The sequence below is a fragment of the Pleurodeles waltl genome, chromosome 8 (assembly GCF_031143425.1).
Source record: "Pleurodeles waltl isolate 20211129_DDA chromosome 8, aPleWal1.hap1.20221129, whole genome shotgun sequence".
Classification (NCBI taxonomy): Eukaryota; Metazoa; Chordata; class Amphibia; order Caudata; family Salamandridae; genus Pleurodeles; species Pleurodeles waltl.
Genome location: NC_090447.1, coordinates 157,672,879 through 157,699,555, shown reverse-complemented (window position 1 = coordinate 157,699,555; position 26,677 = coordinate 157,672,879). Strand labels below are relative to the sequence as shown.

General features: G+C 44.2%; 1 protein-coding gene across 1 annotated transcript in view; it reads right to left on the bottom strand.

The window, feature by feature from the left end:
- Window positions 1-5,877: 5,877 nt before the first annotated feature.
- Window positions 5,878-26,677, bottom strand: part of TMEM135 (transmembrane protein 135) — a 943,226-nt gene continuing 922,426 nt past the window's right edge. Inside the window, exon 15 of the mRNA XM_069203998.1 lies at window positions 5,878-8,296. Within this exon, the coding sequence (XP_069060099.1) occupies window positions 8,164-8,296 (133 nt within the window). The 3' untranslated portion in view covers window positions 5,878-8,163. The remainder of the gene's footprint in view (window positions 8,297-26,677) is intronic.

Below are 26,677 nucleotides of genomic sequence, written 5' to 3'. Positions count from 1 at the left end.
TGATATTTCGTGATTACTGCACTGCTGGTGACCTTTGGTGTTTTTTGTGTTAGCCTCTGACCTAATTTCTGCATTCCATGCACTGATGTCATAATGTATGTTGTTTTGCTTCTTACACTGGTAGGATAATGAATACTACCAAAGGAGTGGCGTAGTATGCTCAGTGTTTATGGTTAATGCCCTTTTGGTCTATGTTATGTACAATGTATTATATTTTTACATAATCATGGGTGGAGTCTGTTTTGTGGTGTATTTATTGTGTTACTGGTGTGAATGTGTTGTGCAAACGCTTTACACATTGCCTCTGGGGATAAGCCTGACTGCTCTGTGCCAAGCTACCAAGGGTGAGGGGGGAGGTGGGGGGGTGAGCACAGGTTATTTTTAGTGTGTAACTTAACTTGCCCTAACTAGAGTACTGTAGTAGGTTCTGCCTGGCTTAGGTGCATACCCTAGCCAATCAGAAACCCAATTTCTAACAGACATACATATTTTCCTTCATGTCTTTACACCAAGAATGTCTCTTAATTTCTAATACATTTTTTGTTAAAAAAATTCGACCACCTATATGGTCATGGCACCAAACTTTTACGAAGGTTCCCAGAAGACCTTCTGGTATAAATATTGATCCTTTATAGGCTACACATCCTTTTATTAAATAATTAAGGATATTTCTTCAACAGCTCTTAAATTTGAACATCTTTCTTCAATTCAGATTATAACCTTTTATTATAATGCAGGTGAATGTTTGAAGCTACATGGCCTGAGAAAAATGAAGGTGGTTCTACTTGAGAGTGTGTTTAATCCAAACTTTGGGCTCAAGCTTCAGTGCAAAGTTTCCTCTTGACTGAGCCTATGTTGTTTTATAGCTAAAGTGTACAAAAAAAAAATAGTGACTATCGGGCTAACTGTTGATTAAAACAATGAAAAATGTTCTCATGTATTTTAGATTGTAATGATCAGTGGCTATACTAATTAAACCAGCCAAGCCTTCCGATAAAATCTACATTGAATATAGGATAATCTGATTGCAACTAGTCCGTTTTCCATTTATTATAGATGATTTCTGCTGGAGGTAACTTGAGATATGCTACCGTTAAGAGTTCTTGAAATGTACCATATTTTTATAAAAGTAGTACACATCTAAAGCTGTGTCAGAACATCTGCTTCAACGATAATGGGTTTGATTTCCTTTGCATAAGCAGCTCCTTAAAGTTGATAGCTCCACCTGGGGCTATCACGGCGTCGTGATCAACAAAACCAACAGTTCAGGTCGGCTGCAGTGTCACGGGACAGCTATGATGTCGAGAAGACCTGCAAAGAGTACCTTTGGAATTGTAGGGCTCGTGATCCTCACGATGCGATCCGGAGTGCGGTATCAGTGGTCTTGAGGTGTCGGTTTCAGAGGTCGGTGCGGGGGTTGTCGGGCCCTTAAAGTCACACACATGGCAGATCAAACTCCGGACTGATGAAGTCAGGAGCGCTTGTGTGGATGGCGTCAGGGCTGTGGTGCGAAGCGGGACGACGCAACGTGCGGTGCCCACAGGTCACGTGCAGGCAGCGGCTCGGTGACGGCATCAGTGAGACCAGGGCTGCGGTGTGATGTGGGGTCACAGTGCAGGCAGCGCCATTGTTGTTACTGAAACGCTGTCGTCGGTAGGCCCAAGTCAGTAGTGCAGCATGGAACGGGCTCCGTGCGGCATCCGCGTGTCTTGGGGCAGACAGGGACACCTGTTGATGACACTGGAGTTAATGGTGCTGGCGTCGGTGGGCCAGGGCTGTGGTGCGGGACAGAATGGTTCCACAGGGCACTGTGCAGGCAGCGGCACCGGTGTCAGCAGGAGCGGCGGCATCGGGGACGCCAGGTTGTGGTGTGAGCAAGGAGTGTGGGTTCACAGGTCACGGTGCCAGCAGCGGCTCGGTGGTGGCGGCGGCGGTGAGACCAGGGTTGCGGTGCAAAGCGGGGCAGTGCCACTTCGTGCGGTGTCAGCAGGTCACGGTGCAGGCCATCTGCTTTGTTGGCAGAGTTGCAGTATTTTGTCTTCCTGAACAGCACAAAACACACAGTTCCCAGTGCTGTAGGCAGATGAAACTAAAGTCTTTGGTGTCCCAGAGACTTCCAACAGGAGGCAAGTTTTACTCCAAGCCCATGGAGAACTTTTGTAAGCAGGATAGACAGCAAAGTTCACCCTTTGCTCTCTTTTAAGGCAGAAACAGCAACTGCAGGCCAACCCAGCAAAGCAACACAGCAAAGGGGCAGTTCTCCTCCTCCAGCGCTTCCTCCTTGGCAGAGGTTCCTCTTGAATCTAGAAAAATTCTAAAAGTCTGGGGTATTGGGTCCACTACTTATACCCCTTTCTGCCTTTGAAGTAGGCATGCTTCAAAGGAAAGTCTCTGTTGCTCACACGATCCTGCCATGCCCAGGCCTGGCCCCAGACATATTCCAGGGGGTCGGAGACTGCATTGTGTGAGGGCAGGCACAGCCCTTTCAGGTATAAGTGACCACTCTTCCCTCCACTTTGTGTCACTGTCTAGATGGAATTCACAACAGCCCAACTGTCAGTCTGACCCAGACAGGGAATACACAAGCAGGCAGAGGCACAGAATGGTTTAAGCAAGACAATGCCCACTTTCTAAACATTGCATTATCAAACTGACAATCTAAAAACCAACTTTACCAAGAGGTGTATTTTTAAATTGTGAGTTCAGAGACCCCCAAACTCCATATTTCTATCTGCTCCCAAAGGGAAACTGCACTGTAAGAATATTTAATGGCAGCCCCCAAGTTAACCTTTGAGAGAGATAGACCTTGCAACAGTTAAACCCGAATTTGGCAGTATTTCACTGTTAGGACATGTAAAACACAGCAGTACATCTACCACCTTTAACGTACACTGCACCCTGCCCTTGGGGCTACCTATGACCTACCTTAGGGATGCCTCAAATGTATAAAAAGGGAAGGTTTAGGCCTGGCAAGTGGGTACACTTGCCAAGTCGAACTGGCAGTTTAAAACTGCACACACAGACACTGCAGTGGCAGGTCTCTGAGACGTTCACAGGGCTACGTATGTGGGTGGCACAATCAGTGCTGCAGGCCCACTAGTATCATTTGATTTACAGGCCCTGGGCACCTCTGGTGCACTTTATTAGGGATATCTCAGTAAATCAAATATGCCCATCATGGATAAACCAATCACCAATAGAGTTTACATAGGAAGCACTTGCACTTTAGCACTGATCATCAGTGGTAAAGTGTGCAGAGCCAATAGACCACCAAAAACAAATCAGAAGAAATAGGAGGAAGAAGATAAAAGGTTTGGGGATAACCCTGCAAAAAAAGGGCCATTTCCAACAAATACTATTCATCACTCTTAACTGACTAAGCTTTACACATGATGGCATATAACTGTTGTCATGGACTCTCATGTAAACATGCCCAATGTTCTTTCATTATTCCTCTACCATTACCCAAGTGCAAAAACAATCAGAAGAGAACCTTTATTATTATACCCCTCTAGAGTCTAAAAAGACTAGCTGTCTGCTTCGGTTATCTTGCATCTTCCGGGTCATTGGTAGCTTACTACCCCCCTGCCTCCCCTGTTTTTCCCTCTTCTAATAGTTCCAATCCCCTCCTCGCTCCTGCTCTGCTTTCATGCCCTTCCGAATCTCTCAATCTCTCATTCTCTGGTGGATTTTTAAATCTTTGGCACAGCCCCCTTTTTGCCACAAGAAGTCCTCCTTTACTTTTACTAGTTTCCACTGTTCCCACCCTGTGCCCCCACTCCGTTTAACTCTTTTACTTTTCATTTTTTGGGATCTCTTCCCGGCTGGGGCTTGTGTCGCAGAACTTCTCTTGTAATCAGGTAAGTCCTGTCCTGTGTTGCCCTCTCTTTCACACAAGCATGAGATCAGTTGGGCAGCTGAATGGACAAGATGGTGGAAGTGATATAGTTGCTTGTTCATCAAGGACAACTTGAAAATGTATATATATTCATTAGGTATTGTAACTGATATACAGTGACTAAAGTTCCAAAAGAAGATCCTTTTGTTCACCAATGCAGTATCCAAGTAAGTATGGTGGATGCAATATTGCCAATAATCAGAGTGTAAATCTCTTCTGCCACCAATAGCAGGATACTATCTCTGTAGCAAAGAAATGTCTAAAATCAGATGAAATACAGGAGCCTGGAAAACATCAAAAGCTATACCTTAATTATGATTAGCACAGACATTATCATCAAATGTAATACTTCTGAATATAAGAAGCTGATAATCAATCGCATTAACTACTTCTAGTGTTTCTTTCAACATTCACTACATACCAGGTTTTTGTAGGAAGAAGCTGTTAGTATAATATCCAATGGCACCAAAATCCAATAGGGCACAGATAATTCCTGCGTTTAAATGTAGTGTCAACATAAGACGGAAATGAGTAGGTTTGTCAATTCGGGGTAAGTGGGGTAATATCACAGGACTAAGAGAGCCCCTTTCACAGGTGAGTTTGAAGCTGCTCTGTTTAGGACTAGAATGGTACAACACAAAGTGATCTGATTTGCACAGAATATGCATAATGTTTCTGTTATCCGTCGATCCCGATCTTCTTTAGTTAATGGGCCTTGAACACTACTTACAATCTGCATGGGTTCAGAAGTAGTTTTCTGAACGTTTTCCTGCAGTTGTCTTCTAGCTGAGACTTCTGAAGCATCTCCTTTTCTTGTTTTCATTCCTGCTTTCCACATAATGATGCTTGCAATCCCGTTAGTACTTTAGTACTTCCATAATGCCACAGACCTTGGCAAGCAACAGGTTTATCTATGTGCCAGTTCAAGCATTTTTATGTTATCCCATCAACCTAGAACCTTGCAGCTGGGCACATGCTCTTGAGATCCTGTCATCACTGTTTGCTCTGCCATTGCATTCAGGCCTCAGTGACAGATTAAAACCTGGACAAAGTTAGTACAGGCTTTCAGAAATGGGAGCTGTTCTAATGGAGAAAATGCATACAGTTTTTCAGATCACCAAAGTCTGGCATTTGGTAGGCTTCAGACTGCAACGGAGCTAAAAACCCAAAGTTTCAAATTCAAATGGATACTCACAAAGAAGATGGATTTTGTCAAAGTTCCTTAGCAGATCCTATCATCAGTAAATAAGTTTGGTGCCTCTGAATACAATTGATCTTATCTTATACTTTCCTTTACCCAAATTAGGTGTATGATGTTTTATTGAGCTCATTTGATTAAGAGGAATCCATCCCACTTAGTGGAATAACTTGCCATTCCATAGCCATACCTGTAGTGACTATATTCAAGTTAAGGGAACTACTAAAACTGATTTGTTTTAATTCAGGGCTACGCTCCCTGTCATTTTGGCTGTCCTCAGCACATAAATACCCCTGCAGGGGTAATTCCTGCACAATATCGAATTAAACTAACATAACATAACCTATCTATTGTTGCCTATCACAGCACAATACAAATATCAATTTACTTGCTGAAGAAATTAGATTCCTAGCACTTTTGTTTTTTTCCTTTTTACTAAGTCCTATCAAAATAACAACCTTACATCCAGGTATTACTAAACCTCTGCCTGTGCTTTATAAACTAAGTCTCATATAGATGATGTAGCTCTGACATTAAGATTTCAAGAAGAACGTAGGCATTTACTAGTAAGTATTCCATCAAAATCAGATGGACCCCTAAATGGTTTTCAAATGTCCTGATATGTGTAATTAAGAGGTCATTTGTCTCCATTCCTTTATCAAAGGATCCAAAAGAAGATTTTACTAAAATATGGCTGAAAAGGAATCCATATCAATTTGCAATGTTAATATATTAAGTGATTTGTGGATAAATATAAAAAGAGAAAAACCAATACAAAACATTGAAGGATTAAAATATTTTTTTTATTTAGGATTAATTGTAGAAGGGAATGAGCATCAAAATGTACACCTGTTAGAAACCAAGAAATATAAATCAAAGGGTTTAGCTATTAAAAAATAGGTTGGAAAAAACATTTGAAAATAATTTCCCACTAGTTAGGTTTCTAAGTGCTGGAGAACTATTGTGAAAACCTCTGCATGGGCATTTATGGTGAATGTTCTGAAGTACAATCATGAAAGCACGTTTCATTTTAATATTGTTGATCATGAAGACATTAAGAACTGTTAAACAAGGGTGGATAATTGGGAGTAACTATATTTCCATCTTTAGATGATATAGTACTATAGTGTCAAAAACGTAGCAAAAATCTGGAAAACAGCTTGTAAGACTTGGGCCATGAAATTGCCTAAAAACAAGAGCTAAGCCATAAAACATAACAATGTAAAAACTATGGATCCACTTACAATGAAAAAGGGTTCTGACATCCATGCAGCCCTAGTCAAATATGAAACGCTGGCATAAAAGATGTTTCGCAATACTGTACAGTCAGTGCAAGTACCATAATTTTACAGCATGATTTGTAGACTGCAAAATACAAAGTTACCCTGACTTAAATAGAGATATTCATTTTCATTTTTCTCACGCAGAAAAAAGACCTGACCTAGTCAAAAACATTATGGTACCGAAAATGACCATAAATAAGAAGAATGGCACAGCACGTTTATAAATACATCAATATGGCCAATTCTTATGAGAAACTGAATAAGATTTTTTCCATTTTGCAAACATTTACTGATCCCATAATTAAATGGTGATGATGTGACAAATATGTGAGGGACTTCAATAAGCTTACAAACACAAAGATTTCGGGCTCAGTTACTTTGACTCTGGATGGCAATATTTAAAAAAGATACAATGACAAGGCCAGGAAAATAACTCTAAACAAGAAAGTATTGAGACTATCTGATTGCGATGCAAGGTATACAGCTGACAAGCTGAAATTAGCTCGGTGTAATCAGAATACACAAACTGTTATGTACTTGAAATGACTCTAGTGCATGTTTTAAAATCTTTATAATATTAGCTACTCTGACCAAACCAGCTCTGTATATTCCAAAATATCAGACAAAGTATCTATTGACTTGCCTATACATCTGACACGGTAACTTGCCTTGCTACAAGCACACTGCATGTTGGGGTCTACTGTTACACTTCTAATGCATGTTGGGGTCTATTGCAATACCTCTTAATGAGAATAAGTATTCCAGTTTAAGAATGACTCTTATCGAATATTGTGTTTTTTGAACTTTCTCTTTACTTGAAGTAACATTTTTAAGTTGAGGACCTGGCTCTTGTGCTATCCATGTTTGCCAAATATAGCCTGGCTCAGAAACTGAAGGCATTTACAGTGTGTATTGGTATAATACAACACACTTGACAGGGTTTAACAGATGTGTACATTCTTCTTCAATTTCCACCAGCATCAGGCACTATAGAAATTTCGGATCTTTCACTAAACTCCTACAAATCGAGCGCGTCCATAAATGCTATGACACAACAATGAGTTGTTGTAACAAAGGGGAGGTTAACGGGTGGTTTCTTCAAAATCAAACTGAAATACCATTGAGGTAAAAACATATTAGTGTGGAGACAATGAGGTGGGTAATGTACCCCAAAGACGATCAGCAGATATCTCCTTGTGTACTGAGTAATACATCATTGCAAAGTGCCATTTTGTAGAAATTCCTACTACAACATAAACATTTCTAGTCAAAGAGGTAGAGTTGTATTACTAATGTGAATAAATGAAACTTTAACTTATAGGTTCCTGATTCACATTGATCCCTTTAAGATATGTAAAATAATTTGAACAGAGTAAAGGGCACGAAACCAGAGGTTTCCTTTGGTTTGCTAAAATGCAATGGAATATAATGTTTTATTAGGAAACATTATTTTAATTAAAGGCAGCGCACTAAATGTTAATTTGCAAAGCATGGTATGCCTGGTAAATGTTGGAATTCCTCATTTGATCATTAAAATACACTTTGAATATACTCAGTCCGAAAGCTGGCATACCACCAACAAGGAAAAGTGGCCCAGAAAAATGTTAAGCTACCAAGACAAGTCTAATTACTATCCCAGCACTAATTAGATAGCTTTAGCACTTTGATTGGTGATAATAAATCATATTGGAATAATACTGAAATCAGTCAGAAGCTGTCTACCATTTCTTTGATATTCAGTTCTATGTCTTAGATCACATTCAGTGGAAGGATAAAGTACAATTTCAGGATAGGTCGAGTGCAAGTTCAGGTTTCACAATAGTGTATCTCGGATCTAGCTGCGGAATGAAACCCTTGAATTCCCTGGATGCTTCCGTACCAAACACATCCAAGACTCTTCTGTTCATTGAAGAAAATCTGCAGTTGAGAAAAAACATGTAAACATTATAATTCAAGGCAAAGCTAACAAAACAATTGTGGAATATTTGGATTTGATCGAAACAAACAGAAGATACTGCTGATATTTGCTCCATACATGCCCCAAAACGAATTAATATACTGAAAAAGAGAATTCCAATTAATTAAAGTTATAGCCTTCCAACAACAAAATTAGCTACCCTCACCAAATTATAATTCCTTACTTTTAGTATTTTAGATACAGTACCGGTCTCATGATTCCTGTAGGAGGCTGGACTGGCTTGTAGTGAGTACCAAGGGGTACTTACACCTTGCACCAGGCCCAGTTATCCCTTATTAGTGTATAGGGTGTCTAGCAGCATAGGCTGATAGATAATGGCAGCTTAGCAGAGCAGCTTAGGCTGAACTAGGAGACGAGTGAAGCTCCTACAGTACCACTAGTGTCATATGCACAATATCATAAGAAAACACAATACACAGATATACTAAAAATAAAGGTACTTTATTTTTATGACAATATGCCAAAAGTATCTCAGTGAGTACCCTCAGTATGAGGATAGCAAATATACACAAGATATATGTACACAATACCAAAATATGCAGTAATAGTATTAGAAAACAGTGCAAACAATGTATAGTTACAATAGGATGCAATGGGGACACATAGGGATAGGGGCAACACAAACCATATACTCCAAAAGTGGAATGCGAACCACGAATGGACCCCAAACCTATGTGACCTTGTAGAGGGTCGCTGGGACTATTAGAAAATAGTAAGGGTTAGAAAAATAGCCCACCCCAAGACCCTGAAAAGTGAGTGCAAAGTGCACTAAAGTTCCCCAAAGGACATAGAAGTCGTGATAGGGGAATTCTGCAGGAAAGACACAAACCAGCAATGCAACAACAATGGATTTCCAGTTGTGGGTACCTGTGGAACAAGGGGACCAAGTCCAAAAGTCACAAGCAAGTCGGAGATGGGCAGATGCCCAGGAAATTCCAGCTGTGGGTGCAAAGAAGCTGCTACTGGACAGTAGAAGCTTAGGTTTCTGCAGGAACGACAAGGGCTAGAAACTTCCCCTTTGGAGGACGGATCCCTCACGCCGTGGAGAGTCGTGCAGAAGTGTTTTCCCGCCGAAAGACCGCCAACAAGCCTTGCTAGCTGCAAATCGTGCGGTTAGTGTTTTTGGATGCTGCTGTGGTCCAGGAGGGACCAGGATGTCGCCAATTCCGTCAGGGGACAGAGGGGGCGTCGAGCAAGACAAGGAGCCCTCTCAGCAGCAGGCAGCACCCGCAGAAGTGCCAGAAACAGGCACTACGAGGATGCGTGAAACGGTGCTCACCCGAAGTCGCACAAAGGAGTCCCACTTCGCCGGAGAACAACTTAGGAGGTCGTGCAATGCAGGTTAGAGTGCCGTGGACCCAGGCTGACTGTGCACAAAGGATTTCCGCCGGAATTGCACGGAGGCCGGAGTAGCTGCAAAAGTCGCGGTTCCCAGCAATGAAGTCTGGCGTGGGGAGGCAAGGACTTACCTCCACCAAACTTGGACTGAAGAGTCACTGGACTGTGGGAGTCACTTGGACAGAGTTGCTGGATTCAAGGGACCTCGCTCGTCGTGCTGAGAGGAGACCCAGGGGACCGGTGATGCAGTTCTTTGGTGCCTGCGGTTGCAGGGGGACGATTCCGTCGACCCACGGGAGATTTCTTCGGAGCTTCTAGTGCAGAGAGGAGGCAGACTACCCCCACAGCATGCACCACCAGGAAAGCAGTCGAGAAGGCGGCTGGATCAGCATTACAGAGTTGCAGTAGTCGTCTTTGCTACTATGTTGCAGTTTTGCAGGCTTCCAGCGCGGTCAGCAGTCGATTCCTTGGCAGAAGGTGAAGAGAGAGATGCAGAGGAACTCGGATGAGCTCTTGCATTCGTTATCTAAGAAATCCCCAGAGACAGAGACCCTAAATAGGCAGAAAAGAGGGTTTGGCTACCTAGGAGAGAGGATAGGCTAGCAACACCTGAAGGAGCCTATCAGAAGGAGTCTCTGACGTCACCTGGTGGCACTGGCCACTCAGAGCAGTCCAGTGTGCCAGCAGCACCTCTGTTTCCAAGATGGCAGAGGTCTGGAGCACACTGGAGGAGCTCTGGGCACCTTCCAGGGGAGGTGCAGGTCAGGGGAGTGGTCACTCCCTTTCCTTTGTCCAGTTTCGCGCCAGAGCAGGGCTAAGGGGTCCCTGAACCGGTGTAGACTGGCTTATGCAGAAATGGGCACCATGTGTGCCCATGAAAGCATTTCCAGAGGCTGGGGGAGGCTACTCCTCCCCTGCCTTCACACCATTTTCCCAAGGGAGAGGGTGTAACACCCTCTCTCAGAGGAAGTCCTTTGTTCTGCCATCCTGGGCCAGGCCTGGCTGGACCCCAGGAGGGCAGAAACCTGTCTGAGGGGTTGGCAGCAGCTGCAGTGAAACCCCAGGAAAGGCAGTTTGGCAGTACCAGGGTCTGTGCTACAGACCACTGGGATCCTGGGATTGTGCCAACTATGCCAGGATGGCATAGAGGGGGCAATTCCATGATCATAGACATGTTACATGGCCATATTCGGAGTTACCATTGTGAAGCTACATATAGGTAGTGACCTATATGTAGTGCACGCGAGTAATGGTCTCCCCGCAGTCACAAAGTCCGGGGAATTGGCCCTGAACAATGTGGGGGCACCTTGGCTATTGCCAGGGTGCCCTCACACTAAGTAACTTTGCACCTAACCTTTACCAGGTAAAGGTTAGACATATAGGTGACTTATAAGTTACTTAAGTGCAGTGGTAAATGGCTGTGAAATAACGTGGACGTTATTTCACTCAGGCTGCAGTGGCAGGCCTGTGTAAGAATTGTCAGAGCTCCCTATGGGTGGCAAAAGAAATGCTGCAGCCCATAGGGATCTCCTGGAACCCCAATACCCTGGGTACCTCAGTACCATATACTAGGGAATTATAAGGGTGTTCCAGTAAGCCAATGTAAATTGGTAAAATTGGTCACTAGCCTGTTAGTGACAATTTGAAAGAAATGAGAGAGCATAACCACTGAGGTTCTGGTTAGCAGAGCCTCAGTGAGACAGTTAGGCACCACACAGGGAACACATACATATAGGTCACAAACTTATGAGCAATGGGGTCCTGACTAGCAGGGTCCCAGTGACACATAACAAACATACTGAAAACATAGGGTTTTCAATATGAGCACTGCGCCCTGGCTAGCAGGATCCCAGTGAGACAGTGAAAACACCCTGACATACACTCACAAACAGGCCAAAAGTGGGGGTAACAAGGCTAGAAAGAGGCTACTTTCTCACACAACCCCCCCCCCCCCAAACGAAGGACAATAAGGCTAACCTTGGCCAGTTGAGACTTTATTGTCTAAGTGGTGATAAGTAGAGAGTAGCTCTGCAATAGACTGGTTACTCCCTTTATCATCCACTATATGGTTACTTCCCTGTGGGGATGTAAACCACCCTGTTTGAAGTTTTTTTAGCTAAGCAACAATGTGAAGATGTATTTTCAGAGTTTCTATCAGTAAGTTTTAGTTTAGAGCAGTGGGAATTGTCCACTGAACCTATTTGTAATGATGGAAATGCCAGACAGGGATGCTGTCTCAATAAAGTCATAGCTGGGCAAAAACTTTGTCCATATGGCTGGAAGAGAGAACAGGGATGCTGTTTCTCTTGAGTTGGAGCAGGGCAGGGATGCTGTCCTATGAGCTCCACACTAGGGCAGGGATGCTCTCCTAAGTGTTGTGAGGCAGTGCAGGTTTTCTGCACTAAAGTTTCTCTGGGAGGGTTGGAGGGATGCTCCATGTTAACTAAAATGGTGCTCTTTTTCTCACCAATGTTAGTTATCCCACAGAGAGGTACTTCTACCTCAGGGAGTACAGTTTTGCCAACTGATGATTCCCTTGGAACAGGTGCCACTCCAGGAGAAGTTTCTCCCACCACAGGAATGGTATCCTGAATGGTAGGGTGGTTAGGGGATACTGTGATACCCTTTTTACCTGTTGATGGAGAGGGATCCTGAGTTTTCAGGCCTTCTCTCCTTTGCTTTTTCATTTCAGTAGAAATGAGAGGGAACAATTCCTCTGGGATGCCCAGCATGGCTGCATGGGCATAAAACTCTACATCAGCCCAACCTGACGCCTCTAGGTCATTACCTAAGAGACAGTTTACAGGTAAGCTAGGTGATACCACCACCTGCTTAGGGCCAGTAACTCCACCCTAACTAAACTGAATTATAGCTAAGGGAAGAAACCTAGTGGAGTTATGGACATCAATAATTTTATACTGTTGTCCAATGATGTGTTGTTCAGGAGCCACTAGGTTTTCAGTCACCAAAGTGATACTGGCACCTGTGTCCCTGTAGGCCAAGGCCTCAACACCATTTATTGAAACTGTCTGCCTGTACTTATCCATTGTAAGGGGACAAGCAGCCAGTGTGGCAAGGCCAATGCCACTAGGTGTGACCCAAACTGTCTTGGGAGTGACTACCCCAGTTTCTACTATGGACCCATAAGTGAACCCAACTACACCCTTAACTTGACTGTTGCCAGCAGTCCCACCACTAGTACCACTACTGCTAGGGGCACTAGAGCTTGATGTATTAGTGGTGGTAGGCTCAGGGGGTTTACCTGGACAGGACTTATCCCCTGGCCTATGGCCTCTGTTTTTACACACAAAGCACCAAGGCTTTTTAAATTGTGTAGGTTGAGAAGAAGAGGAAGAATTTGTTTTATCCCCACCCCCTGAAGAGTGTTTAAGATTTGAAGTGGGATCTTTGGTTTTACCCTTGTCCCCATGCTTATCTTGAGATTTTTCACCATCTTTCTTCTTATTGTTCTCTTTGTCGCCCCCTGTATGAACTTTTCTGTTCACCCTTGTTCTGACCCATTTGTCTGCCTTCTTTCCCAATTCTTGGGGAGAGGTCAGATCAGAGTCCACCAAGTACTGGTGCAACAAATCAGACACACAATTATTAAGAATATGCTCTCTCAGGATCAAGTTATACAGGCTGTCATAATCAGTAACTTTACTGCCATGTAACCACCCCTCCAAGGCCTTCACTGAATGGTCAATGAAATCAACCCAGTCTTGTGAAGACTCCTTTTTGGTCTCTCTGAACTTTATCCTGTATTGTTCAGTGGTTAAGCCATAACCATCCAGGAGTGCATTCTTAAGAACTTTGTAATCATTGGCTTCACTTTCTTTCACAGTAAGGAGCCTATCCCTACCTTTTCCACTAAATGATAGCCATAGGATAGCAGCCCACTGCCTTTGAGGGACATCCTGTACAGCACAGGCCCTCTCAAGTGCAGCAAACCACTTGTTAATGTCATCCCCCTCCTTACAAGGGGGAACTATCTTATGCAGATTCCTGGAATCATGCTCTTTTGCAGGATGACTATGGGGAATACTGCTGCTGCCACCATGGGTTTCTAAACCCAATTTCTGTCTCTCCTTCTCTACTTCTAAAGTCTGTCTATCCAAATCCAGCTGTTGCTTCTTGAGCTTCAGTCTGGTTTGTTCCACTCTCAATCTATTGAGCTCCCTTTCTAACAATCTGTCATCAGGGTGGGTGGGAGGGACATGTCTTGAAACAGAAGTATGATGAGAATGGACAGAAGGAGACCTGTCCCTTACAGAAGGCACCCTAACAGCTTGGTTAACAGAAACATCACTTCTACTGTGGTGAGAATGAATGCTCTTGCTATGATGTGAGACAACACTATCTGTATGGTGTGACTCTACATCAGTACCAACTATGCTAGACTGTCAAGTAATGGGCAGGCTCTGAAGTTTCTTTCCTGAATCTTTTCCTAGGGGTGTCCCTGGATCAGATTGGGAACCATTAGCTACTTTTTCAACAGATGGGGCCCTTTTGGCCTTATCTTGTTCTCTAAGCATGCTAAGCAATAATTCCATGGAAGGATTCTTCCCTACACTCAAACCTCTTTCTACACAGAGACTCCTTGCTCCTTTCCAGCTAAGGTGGTCATATGCAAGTTTGGACAGATCAACATTTTGGCCTGTGCCAGACATTTTTAGAAAGAGTTAAAGTGATAGAAAAAGAGAAAAAACTTTTCAGAACTTTTAGAAAGACAGAAAAAAAAACTTTTAAAACTTTTAAAGAACTTTTTGAAAGTTTAGAAGTACTTTTCAGCACTTTAGAAATGAGGTGAGAAAAGAAATGCAAAACTTTTTGGTTAGGTGTACATACACTGAACTTGTTTTGTATATTTTTCTCTTATGAAAAGTACAATGACAAAAGTGGTAAGTAGTCTCAAAGCACTTATCCCACCGCTGCACAACCAATGTAGGAGGCTGGACTGGCTTGTAGTGAGTACCAAGGGGTACTTACACCTTGCACCAGGCCCAGTTATCCCTTATTAGTGTATAGGGTGTATAGCAGCATAGGCTGATAGATAATGGTAGCTTAGCAGAGCAGCTTAGGCTGAACTAGGAGACGAGTGAAGCTCCTACAGTACCACTAGTGTCATATGCACAATATCATAAGAAAACACAATACACAGATATACTAAAAATAAAGGTACTTTATTTTTATGACAATATGCCAAAAGTATCTCAGTGAGTACCCTCAGTATGAGGATAGCAAATATACACAAGATATATGTACACAATACCAAAATATGCAGTAATAGTATTAGAAAACAGTGCAAACAATGTATAGTTACAAAAGGATGCAATGGGGACACATAGGGATAGGGGCAACACAAACTATATACTCCAAAAGTGGAATGCGAACCACGAATGCACCCCAAACCTATGTGACCTTGTAGAGGGTCGCTGGGACTATAAGAAAATAGTAAGGGTTAGAAAAATAGCCCACCCCAAGACCCTGAAAAGTGAGTGCAAAGTGCACTAAAGTTCCCCAAAGGACATAGAAGTCGAGATAGGGGAATTCTGCAGGAAAGACACAAACCAGCAATGCAACAACGATGGATTTCCAGTTGTGGGTACCTGTGGAACAAGGGGACCAAGTCCAAAAGTCACAAGCAAGTCGGAGATGGCAGATGCCCAGGAAATGCCAGCTGTGGGTGCAAAGAAGCTGCTACTGGACAGTAGAAGCTTAGGTTTCTGCAGGAACGACAAGGGCTAGAGACTTCCCCTTTGGAGGACGGATCCCTCACGCCGTGGAGAGTCGTGCAGAAGTGTTTTCCCGCCGAAAGACCGCCAACAAGCCTTGCTAGCTGCAAATCGTGCGGTTAGTGTTTTTGGATGCTGCTGTGGTCCAGGAGGGACCAGGATGTCGCCAATTGCGTCAGGGGACAGAGGGGGCGTCGAGCAAGACAAGGAGCCCTCTCAGCAGCAGGCAGCACCCGCAGAAGTGCCAGAAACAGGCACTACGAGGATGCGTGAAACGGTGCTCACCCGAAGTCGCACAAAGGAGTCCCACGTCGCCGGAGAACAACTTAGGAGGTCGTGCAATGCAGGTTAGAGTGCCGTGGACCCAGGCTGGACTGTGCACAAAGGATTTCCGCCGGAAGTGCACGGAGGCCGGAGTAGCTGCAAAAGTCGCGGTTCCCAGCAATGCAGTCTGGCGTGGGGAGGCAAGGACTTACCTCCACCAAACTTCGACTGAAGAGTCACTGGACTGTGGGAGTCACTTGGACAGAGTTGCTGGATTCAAGGGACCTCGCTCGTCGTGCTGAGAGGAGACCCAGGGGACCGGTGATGCAGTTCTTTGGTGCCTGCGGTTGCAGGGGGACGATTCAGTCGACCCACGGGAGATTTCTTCGGAGCTTCTAGTGCAGAGAGGAGGCAGACTACCCCCACAGCATGCACCACCAGGAAAGCAGTCGAGAAGGCGGCTGGATCAGCGTTACAGAGTTGCAGTAGTCGTCTTTGCTACTATGTTGCAGTTTTGCAGGCTTCCAGCGCGGTCAGCAGTTGATTCCTTGGCAGAAGTTGAAGAGAGAGATGCAGAGGAACTCGGATGAGCTCTTGCATTTGTTATCTAAGGAATCCCCAGAGACAGAGACCCTAAATAGCCAGAAAAGAGGGTTTGGCTACCTAGGAGAGAGGATAGGCTAGCAACACCTGAAGGAGCCTATCAGAAGGAGTCTCTGACGTCACCTGGTGGCACTGGCCACTCAGAGCAGTCCAGTGTGCCAGCAGCACCTCTGTTTCCAAGATGGCAGAGGTCTGGAGCACACTGGAGGAGCTCTGGGCACCTCCCAGGGGAGGTGCAGGTCAGGGGAGTGGTCACTCCCCTTTCCTTTGTCCAGTTTCGCGCCAGAGCAGGGCTAAGGGGTCCTTGAACCGGTGTAGACTGGCTTATGCAGAAATGGGCACCATGTGTGCCCATGAAAGCATTTCCAGAGGCTGGGGGAGGCTACTCCTCCCCTGCCTTCACACCATTTTCCAAAGGGAGAGGGTGTAACACCCTCTCTCAGAGGAAGTCCTTTGTTCTGCCATCCTGGGCCAGGCCTGGCTGGACCCCAGGAGGGCAGAAACCTGTCTGAGGGGTTGGCAGCAGCTGCAGTGAAACCCCAGGAAAGGCAGTTTGGCAGTACCAGGGTCTGTGCTACAGACCACTGGGATCATGGGATTGTGCCAACTATGCCAGGATGGCATAGAGGGGGCAATTCCATGATCATAGACATGTTACATGGCCATATTCAGAGTTACCATTGTGAAGCTACATATAGGTAGTGACCTATATGTAGTGCACGTGTGTAATGGTGTCCCCGCACTCACAAAGTCCGGGGAATTGGCCCTGAACAATGTGGGGGCACCTTGGCTAGTGCCAGGGTGCCCTCACACTAAGTAACTTTGCACCTAACCTTTACCACGTAAAGGTTAGACATATAGGTGACTTATAAGTTACTTAAGTGCAGTGGTAAATGGCTGTGAAATAACGTGGACGTTATTTCACTCAGGCTGCAGTGGCAGGCCTGTGTAAGAATTGTCAGAGCTCCCTATGGGTGGCAAAAGAAATGCTGCAGCCCAAAGGGATCTCCTGGAACCCCAATACCCTGGGTACCTCAGTACCATATATTAGGGAATTATAAGGGTGTTCCAGTAAGCCAATGTAAATTGGTAAAATTGGTCACTAGCCTGTTAGTGACAATTTGAAAGAAATGAGAGAGCATAACCACTGAGGTTCTGGTTAGCAGAGCCTCAGTGAGACAGTTAGGCACCACACAGGGAACACATACATATAGGTCACAAACTTATGAGCACTGGGGTCCTGACTAGCAGGGTCCCAGTGACACATAACAAACATACTGAAAACATAGGGTTTTCACTATGAGCACTGGGCCCTGGCTAGCAGGATCCCAGTGAGACAGTGAAAACACCCTGACATACACTCACAAACAGGCCAAAAGTGGGGGTAACAAGGCTAGAAAGAGGCTACTTTCTCACACAACCCCCCCCCCCAAACGAAGGACAATAAGGCTAACCTTGGCCAGTTGAGACTTTATTGTCTAAGTGGTGATAAGTAGAGAGTAGCTCTGCAATAGACTGGTTACTCCCTTTATCATCCACTATATGGTTACTTCCCTGTGGGGATGTAAACCACCCTGTTTGAAGTTTTTTTAGCTAAGCAACAATGTGAAGATGTATTTTCAGAGTTTCTATCAGTAAGTTTTAGTTTAGAGCAGTGGGAATTGTCCACTGAACCTATTTGTAATGATGGAAATGCCAGACAGGGATGCTGTCTCAATAAAGTCATAGCTGGGCAAAAACTTTGTCCATATGGCTGGAAGAGAGAACAGGGATGCTGTTTCTCTTGAGTTGGAGCAGGGCAGGGATGCTGTCCTATGAGCTCCACACTAGGGCAGGGATGCTCTCCTAAGTGTTGTGAGGCAGTGCAGGTTTTCTGCACTAAAGTTTCTCTGGGAGGGTTGGAGGGATGCTCCATGTTAACTAAAATGGTGCTCTTTTTCTCACCAATGTTAGTTATCCCACAGAGAGGTACTTCTACCTCAGGGAGTACAGTTTTGCCAACTGATGATTCCCTTGGAACAGGTGCCACTCCAGGAGAAGTTTCTCCCACCACAGGAATGGTATCCTGAATGGTAGGGTGGTTAGGGGATACTGTGATACCCTTTTTACCTGTTGATGGAGAGGGATCCTGAGTTTTCAGGCCTTCTCTCCTTTGCTTTTTCATTTCAGTAGAAATGAGAGGGAACAATTCCTCTGGGATGCCCAGCATGGCTGCATGGGCATAAAACTCTACATCAGCCCAACCTGACGCCTCTAGGTCATTACCTAAGAGACAGTTTACAGGTAAGCTAGGTGATACCACCACCTGCTTAGGGCCAGTAACTCCACCCTAACTAAACTGAATTATAGCTAAGGGAAGAAACCTAGTGGAGTTATGGACATCAATAATTTTATACTGTTGTCCAATGATGTGTTGTTCAGGAGCCACTAGGTTTTCAGTCACCAAAGTGATACTGGCACCTGTGTCCCTGTAGGCCAAGGCCTCAACACCATTTATTGAAACTGTCTGCCTGTACTTATCCATTGTAAGGGGACAAGCAGCCAGTGTGGCAAGGCCAATGCCACTAGGTGTGACCCAAACTGTCTTGGGAGTGACTACCCCAGTTTCTACTATGGACCCATAAGTGAACCCAACTACACCCTTAACTTGACTGTTGCCAGCAGTCCCACCACTAGTACCACTACTGCTAGGGGCACTAGAGCTTGATGTATTAGTGGTGGTAGGCTCAGGGGGTTTACCTGGACAGGACTTATCCCCTGGCCTATGGCCTCTGTTTTTACACACAAAGCACCAAGGCTTTTTAAATTGTGTAGGTTGAGAAGAAGAGGAAGAATTTGTTTTATCCCCACCCCCTGAAGAGTGTTTAAGATTTGAAGTGGGATCTTTGGTTTTACCCTTGTCCCCATGCTTATCTTGAGATTTTTCACCATCTTTCTTCTTATTGTTCTCTTTGTCACCCCCTGTATGAACTTTTCTGTTCACCCTTGTTCTGACCCATTTGTCTGCCTTCTTTCCCAATTCTTGGGGAGAGGTCAGATCAGAGTCCACCAAGTACTGGTGCAACAAATCAGACACACAATTATTAAGAATATGCTCTCTCAGGATCAAGTTATACAGGCTGTCATAATCAGTAACTTTACTGCCATGTAACCACCCCTCCAAGGCCTTCACTGAATGGTCAATGAAATCAACCCAGTCTTGTGAAGACTCCTTTTTGGTCTCTCTGAACTTTATCCTGTATTGTTCAGTGGTTAAGCCATAACCATCCAGGAGGGCATTCTTAAGAACTTTGTAATCATTGGCTTCACTTTCTTTCACAGTAAGGAGCCTATCCCTACCTTTTCCACTAAATGATAGCCATAGGATAGCAGCCCACTGCCTTTGAGGGACATCCTGTACAGCACAGGCCCTCTCAAGTGCAGCAAACCACTTGTTAATGTCATCCCCCTCCTTACAAGGGGGAACTATCTTATGCAGATTCCTGGAATCATGCTCTTTTGCAGGATGACTATGGGGAATACTGCTGCTGCCACCATGGGTTTCTAAACCCAATTTCTGTCTCTCCTTCTCTACTTCTAAAGTCTGTCTATCCAAATCCAGCTGTTGCTTCTTGAGCTTCAGTCTGGTTTGTTCCACTCTCAATCTATTGAGCTCCCTTTCTAACAATCTGTCATCAGGGTGGGTGGGAGGGACATGTCTTGAAACAGAAGTATGATGAGAATGGACAGAAGGAGACCTGTCCCTTACAGAAGGCACCCTAACAGCTTGGTTAACAGAAACATCACTTCTACTGTGGTGAGAATGAATGCTCTTGCTATGATGTGAGACAACACTATCTGTATGGTGTGACTCTACATCAGTACCAACTATGCTAGACTGTCTAGTAATGGGCAGGCTCTGAAGTTTCTTTCCTGAATCTTTTCCTAGGGGTGTCCCTGGATCAGATTGGGAACCATTAGCTACTTTTTCAACAGATGGGGCCCTTTTGGCCTTATCTTGTTCTCTAAGCATGTTAAGCAATAATTCCATGGAAGGATTCTTCCCTACACTCAAACCTCTTTCTACACAGAGACTCCTTGCTCCTTTCCAGCTAAGGTGGTCATATGCAAGTTTGGACAGATCAACATTTTGGCCTGTGCCAGACATTTTTAGAAAGAGTTAAAGTGATAGAAAAAGAGAAAAAACTTTTCAGAACTTTTAGAAAGACAGAAAAAAAAACTTTTAAAACTTTTAAAGAACTTTTTGAAAGTTTAGAAGTACTTTTCAGCACTTTAGAAATGAGGTGAGAAAAGAAATGCAAAACTTTTTGGTTAGGTGTACATACACTGAACTTGTTTTGTATATTTTTCTCTTATGAAAAGTACAATGACAAAAGTGGTAAGTAGTCTCAAAGCACTTATCCCACCGCTGCACAACCAATGTAGGAGGCTGGACTGGCTTGTAGTGAGTACCAAGGGGTACTTACACCTTGCACCAGGCCCAGTTATCCCTTATTAGTGTATAGGGTGTCTAGCAGCATAGGCTGATAGATAATGGTAGCTTAGCAGAGCAGCTTAGGCTGAACTAGGAGACGAGTGAAGCTCCTACAGTACCACTAGTGTCATATGCACAATATCATAAGAAAACACAATACACAGATATACTAAAAATAAAGGTACTTTATTTTTATGACAATATGCCAAAAGTATCTCAGTGAGTACCCTCAGTATGAGGAGAGCAAATATACACAAGATATATGTACACAATACCAAAATATGCAGTAATAGTATTAGAAAACAGTGCAAACAATGTATAGTTACAATAGGATGCAATGGGGACACATAGGGATAGGGGCAACACAAACTATATACTCCAAAAGTGGAATGCGAACCACGAATGGACCCCAAACCTATGTGACCTTGTAGAGGGTCGCTGGGACTATAAGAAAATAGTAAGGGTTAGAAAAATATCCCACCCCAAGACCCTGAAAAGTGAGTGCAAAGTGCACTAAAGTTCCCCAAAGGACATAGAAGTCGTGATAGGGGAATTCTGCAGGAAAGACACAAACCAGCAATGCAACAACGATGGATTTCCAGTTGTGGGTACCTGTGGAACAAGGGGACCAAGTCCAAAAGTCACAAGCAAGTCGGAGATGGCAGATGCCCAGGAAATGCCAGCTGTGGGTGCAAAGAAGCTGCTACTGGACAGTAGAAGCTTAGGTTTCTGCAGGAACGACAAGGGCTAGAGACTTCCCCTTTGGAGGACGGATCCCTCACGCCGTGGAGAGTCGTGCAGAAGTGTTTTCCCGCCGAAAGACCGCCAACAAGCCTTGCTAGCTGCAAATCGTGCGGTTAGTGTTTTTGGATGCTGCTGTGGTCCAGGAGGGACCAGGATGTCGCCAATTGCGTCAGGGGACAGAGGGGGCGTCGAGCAAGACAAGGAGCCCTCTCAGCAGCAGGCAGCACCCGCAGAAGTGCCAGAAACAGGCACTACGAGGATGCCTGAAACGGTGCTCACCCGAAGTCGCACAAAGGAGTCCCACGTCGCCGGAGAACAACTTAGGAGGTCGTGCAATGCAGGTTAGAGTGCCGTGGACCCAGGCTGGACTGTGCACAAGGGATTTCCGCCGGAAGTGCACGGAGGCCGGAGTAGCTGCAAAAGTCGCGGTTCCCAGCAATGCAGTCTGGCGTGGGGAGGCAAGGACTTACCTCCACCAAACTTCGACTGAAGAGTCACTGGACTGTGGGAGTCACTTGGACAGAGTTGCTGGATTCAAGGGACCTCGCTCGTCGTGCTGAGAGGAGACCCAGGGGACCGGTGATGCTGTTCTTTGGTGCCTGCGGTTGCAGGGGGACGATTCCGTCGACTCACGGGAGATTTCTTCAGAGCTTCTAGCGCAGAGAGGAGGCAGACTACCCCCACAGCATGCACCACCAGGAAAGCAGTCGAGAAGGCGGCTGGATCAGCGTTACAGAGTTGCAGTAGTCGTCTTTGCTACTATGTTGCAGTTTTGCAGGCTTCCAGCGCGGTCAGCAGTTGATTCCTTGGCAGAAGTTGAAGAGAGAGATGCAGAGGAACTCGGATGAGCTCTTGCATTCGTTATCTAAGGAATCCCCAGAGACAGAGACCCTAAATAGCCAGAAAAGAGGGTTTGGCTACCTAGGAGAGAGGATAGGCTAGCAACACCTGAAGGAGCCTATCAGAAGGAGTCTCTGACGTCACCTGGTGGCACTGGCCACTCAGAGCAGTCCAGTGTGCCAGCAGCACCTCTGTTTCCAAGATGGCAGAGGTCTGGAGCACACTGGAGGAGCTCTGGGCACCTCCCAGGGGAGGTGCAGGTCAGGGGAGTGGTCACTCCCCTTTCCTTTGTCCAGTTTCGCGCCAGAGCAGGGCTAAGGGGTCCTTGAACCGGTGTAGGCTGGCTTATGCAGAAATGGGCACCATGTGTGCCCATGAAAGCATTTCCAGAGGCTGGGGGAGGCTACTCCTCCCCTGCCTTCACACCATTTTCCAAAGGGAGAGGGTGTAACACCCTCTCTCAGAGGAAGTCCTTTGTTATGCCATCCTGGGCCAGGCCTGGCTGGACCCCAGGAGGGCAGAAACCTGTCTGAGGGGTTGGCAGCAGCAGCAGCTGCAGTGAAACCCCAGGAAAGGCAGTTTGGCAGTACCAGGGTCTGTGCTACAGACCACTGGGATCATGGGATTGTGCCAACTATGCCAGGATGGCATAGAGGGGGCAATTCCATGATCATAGACATGTTACATGGCCATATTCAGAGTTACCATTGTGAAGCTACATATAGGTAGTGACCTATATCTAGTGCACGCGTGTAATGGTGTCCCCGCACTCACAAAGTCCGGGGAATTGGCCCTGAACAATGTGGGGGCACCTTGGCTAGTGCCAGGGTGCCCTCACACTAAGTAACTTTGCACCTAACCTTTACCAGGTAAAGGTTAGACATATAGGTGACTTATAAGTTACTTAAGTGCAGTGGTAAATGGCTGTGAAATAACGTGGACGTTATTTCACTCAGGCTGCAGTGGCAGGCCTGTGTAAGAATTGTCAGAGCTCCCTATGGGTGGCAAAAGAAATGCTGCAGCCCAAAGGGATCTCCTGGAACCCCAATACCCTGGGTACCTCAGTACCATATATTAGGGAATTATAAGGGTGTTCCAGTAAGCCAATGTAAATTGGTAAAATTGGTCACTAGCCTGTTAGTGACAATTTGAAAGAAATGAGAGAGCATAACCACTGAGGTTCTGGTTAGCAGAGCCTCAGTGAGACAGTTAGGCACCACACAGGGAACACATACATATAGGTCACAAACTTATGAGCACTGGGGTCCTGACTAGCAGGGTCCCAGTGACACATAACAAACATACTGAAAACATAGGGTTTTCACTATGAGCAGTGGGCCCTGGCTAGCAGGATCCCAGTGAGACAGTGAAAACACCCTGACATACACTCACAAACAGGCCAAAAGTGGGGGTAACAAGGCTAGAAAGAGGCTACTTTCTCACAATTCCACAATGATACCAGGCATTTAAATCAAATAAACATTGCTTATAAATCATCTTCAACTTTATTAGAAATATACCAAACTTGTAGATTATAATTTAGAACAGCTTGCTAGAATTCATATTTTCAGAGGTATTTGTACATGGTTACATCCAGACCCAGGGTTTTGTTGTGAAGTGTTAAACCTTCTCATTTGGTGCAACTGTTGCATAGATTTTTTTTTAAGATTAACATCCAACTAATTAGTAGCAGTTGTAGTAGTGACTTTTGAAGGACAAAGGTCTGAAAAAGCCAATCAACAGTGCTTGGTTCACTTACTGAGCTATTTCACCAGACTAAAACGCATGTGAAGTGAAATGGGCTAAAGAAAACTGAAAAGAGTACACACTTGGGATTCCTCACCAATGCAGGGGTAAAAGACAGAGAGAAGAGGGTGTGCAAAAGAATAAGTGAAAGTGAGTCAGCGAGGAAAAGAGTGAGTTTTTGTTTTCAGGACAGCTGGAAATAAATGAAAAAAGACAGAAAATATGAACCAAGCATTAGCAAAGCACTGAGACAAAGTTTTATTCAGATTGGCAGTTATTATGCTATAGTCAGCTTTTAGATAGCTCCTAAGTGGAACAGCTTTTGGGTTTGCGGCTAAAAGCAGATAATTGTCAGATTTCAACTAATCTTTATTAGTGTACAGGACAACACAATGCATGCAAGCATGTCTTCATGAATTACAAATCAATGTTTAAACATAAGAATATTAATACAAATAAACTGAAAAAAATCATTTTCTTGGATCGCCACTTCAGACTTTTTTCACTGATAATGAGTCTGAAGGTGTCCCGAATGCAAGTGAAGGAAAACATGAAAGCAGCTCATAATTTTGCTCGCATTCAAAAGAGGATGAAGATGAAAGGGTCTATCTCAAAGGTAAATCTAGACATGTAGAATTAATACTATTAAGTTTACTCTTACACTTTGATTAAGTTTTCTACTTTGAGCTATTCACAAGATTCCAGTGCAAAGTAAAAAAAAAAAAAAAGTAGACTTGCATGTCTTCACCGCCGGAAATAGGGAGTGGAGTCAAATCTATGAGTGTAAAATTACTACTTTCAAAAAGTAGCAGTCTTACGTCAGAGTGTGTGTTTATATATATATATATATATATATAAATAAATTTAAAAAATAACTAAAGAAAAAAAAACACTGAACTTCCGCAGTTATAAGTAACTGATATAAGTACAAGTTTCGCTGCTGTCGATTTCATGTCATCAGTGATGTAATGTGTGAGGTCATAAGCAGTACATCATAGAGGTGCAAGTTATATTTATGCAAGTTACATACAACTGGTGAATTTCAGTGCTATTCTTAAATGTTAGTTTTTTTAAAAACTATTATTAGGAGACCCCTAAGGTGGTTCTACTAGAGTTCTCCCCTGCATATGAGGATTTAATTGTAACCACCGCAGGGGAGTACTAAGAGATTCTCTTCAAGTGAATTTTAAAGCATCCAGTCACTGATCTTCTAGAACACTAGAATTCAAGACTGCCTAGAATGAACTTTGTGAGCAGGCAAGGAGATCTCAGGTCATGCTGCTCAAATTGAAAAGCCCTGAGGATTACAGATGATTGACATTCATTAGCTCAGGAGGTAAATAAACTACAATAACAACCAGTGGACAGTCAGTTTAGCATATAGAGCTTCGGAGAGAATTACAGTAAGAATATCACTTTGAAAACAATTTTAAAATTTACTAGCAATGGATTATTTAATACAAAATTGCAGCACCACTGGACCATTGACCATTTTTGCATTTTGCAGCATTAAACTGAGAAAAACATGGAGAGGGAAGATTTTGATAGTTATAGCTCCTTACTTTGAATTTATTCCCCTCTTGCTCAGTTTTAACATGTTCAGCCTACTCAGTAAGACCGTGAATGTTCCAGGAGTCATCTCACCAAGACTGGATCTTTCCCCTTCCTTTAGGAAAAAAATCTGCAAAATCCCTTGTGCAAGTTACACCATGTTTCATAACAGGGGTAACATTGGTATGAATTATCCAGTGCATATTCAACATTGGTGGCATAATGTATTGTGCACAATAATCCTCAAAAAGTCTTTGCCTAGGTTCTCATTCCACTGAAGTTGAGTTAGTCTTCGGTTTATCTCACTGAGAACCTTGGAAATTGGGTGTTCTCCCAATACACAAGGTTTAGATGGGAAACTACTCCTTTTTTCAGGGCCTGACTGCTAAAAGGGCAGCAACTGTTCAAAGTATGACACTGGAAAGGGCAGATATGTGGGCTGGATAGCTGCATTTACAGACAAATAAGTGTTAAACATACTGCAACAGTACAGTAGAAAAGTGGGGAATAGAACAGTAGGTTGATGCAATGTCTCCAAACATGATTCCATGCATGCTTACTTTGGCTCATATGATATGTGGATTTAGCTATCAAAATGTTTTTTTTTTAAGTTTAGACCAGATAATACCAAGTATTTTACAAGGTGCACATGATTAATCAAGAAAACCTTCACACCTCAACTTTGACACTAGCACGACTTTAGGCATTTACCTATTTTGGAGCCGAAACTCGGACTTTCTAAGAAAGGTGATAACCTTATAGTACAACTCTATGATAGCCAGCACCTTGGGCGCATAGGAAAAGTGGGGACCCTCAGAATGCATACACAATTGAAAAGCTTTGGTGATGGTTCCAAATATCCCGTACTGGGTGTAATGGATGAAAAAACAGTCAAACTTTTGTGGGCCCATTGGGCCACCTTGCACGGGACCCAAGGGTGGTACAGCTTGTCACAAGCAGGCTATCTTTAAGGAAGCATGAAGACAATCATATTAAGCAATAGGACCACTGAAGTAACTCAATTT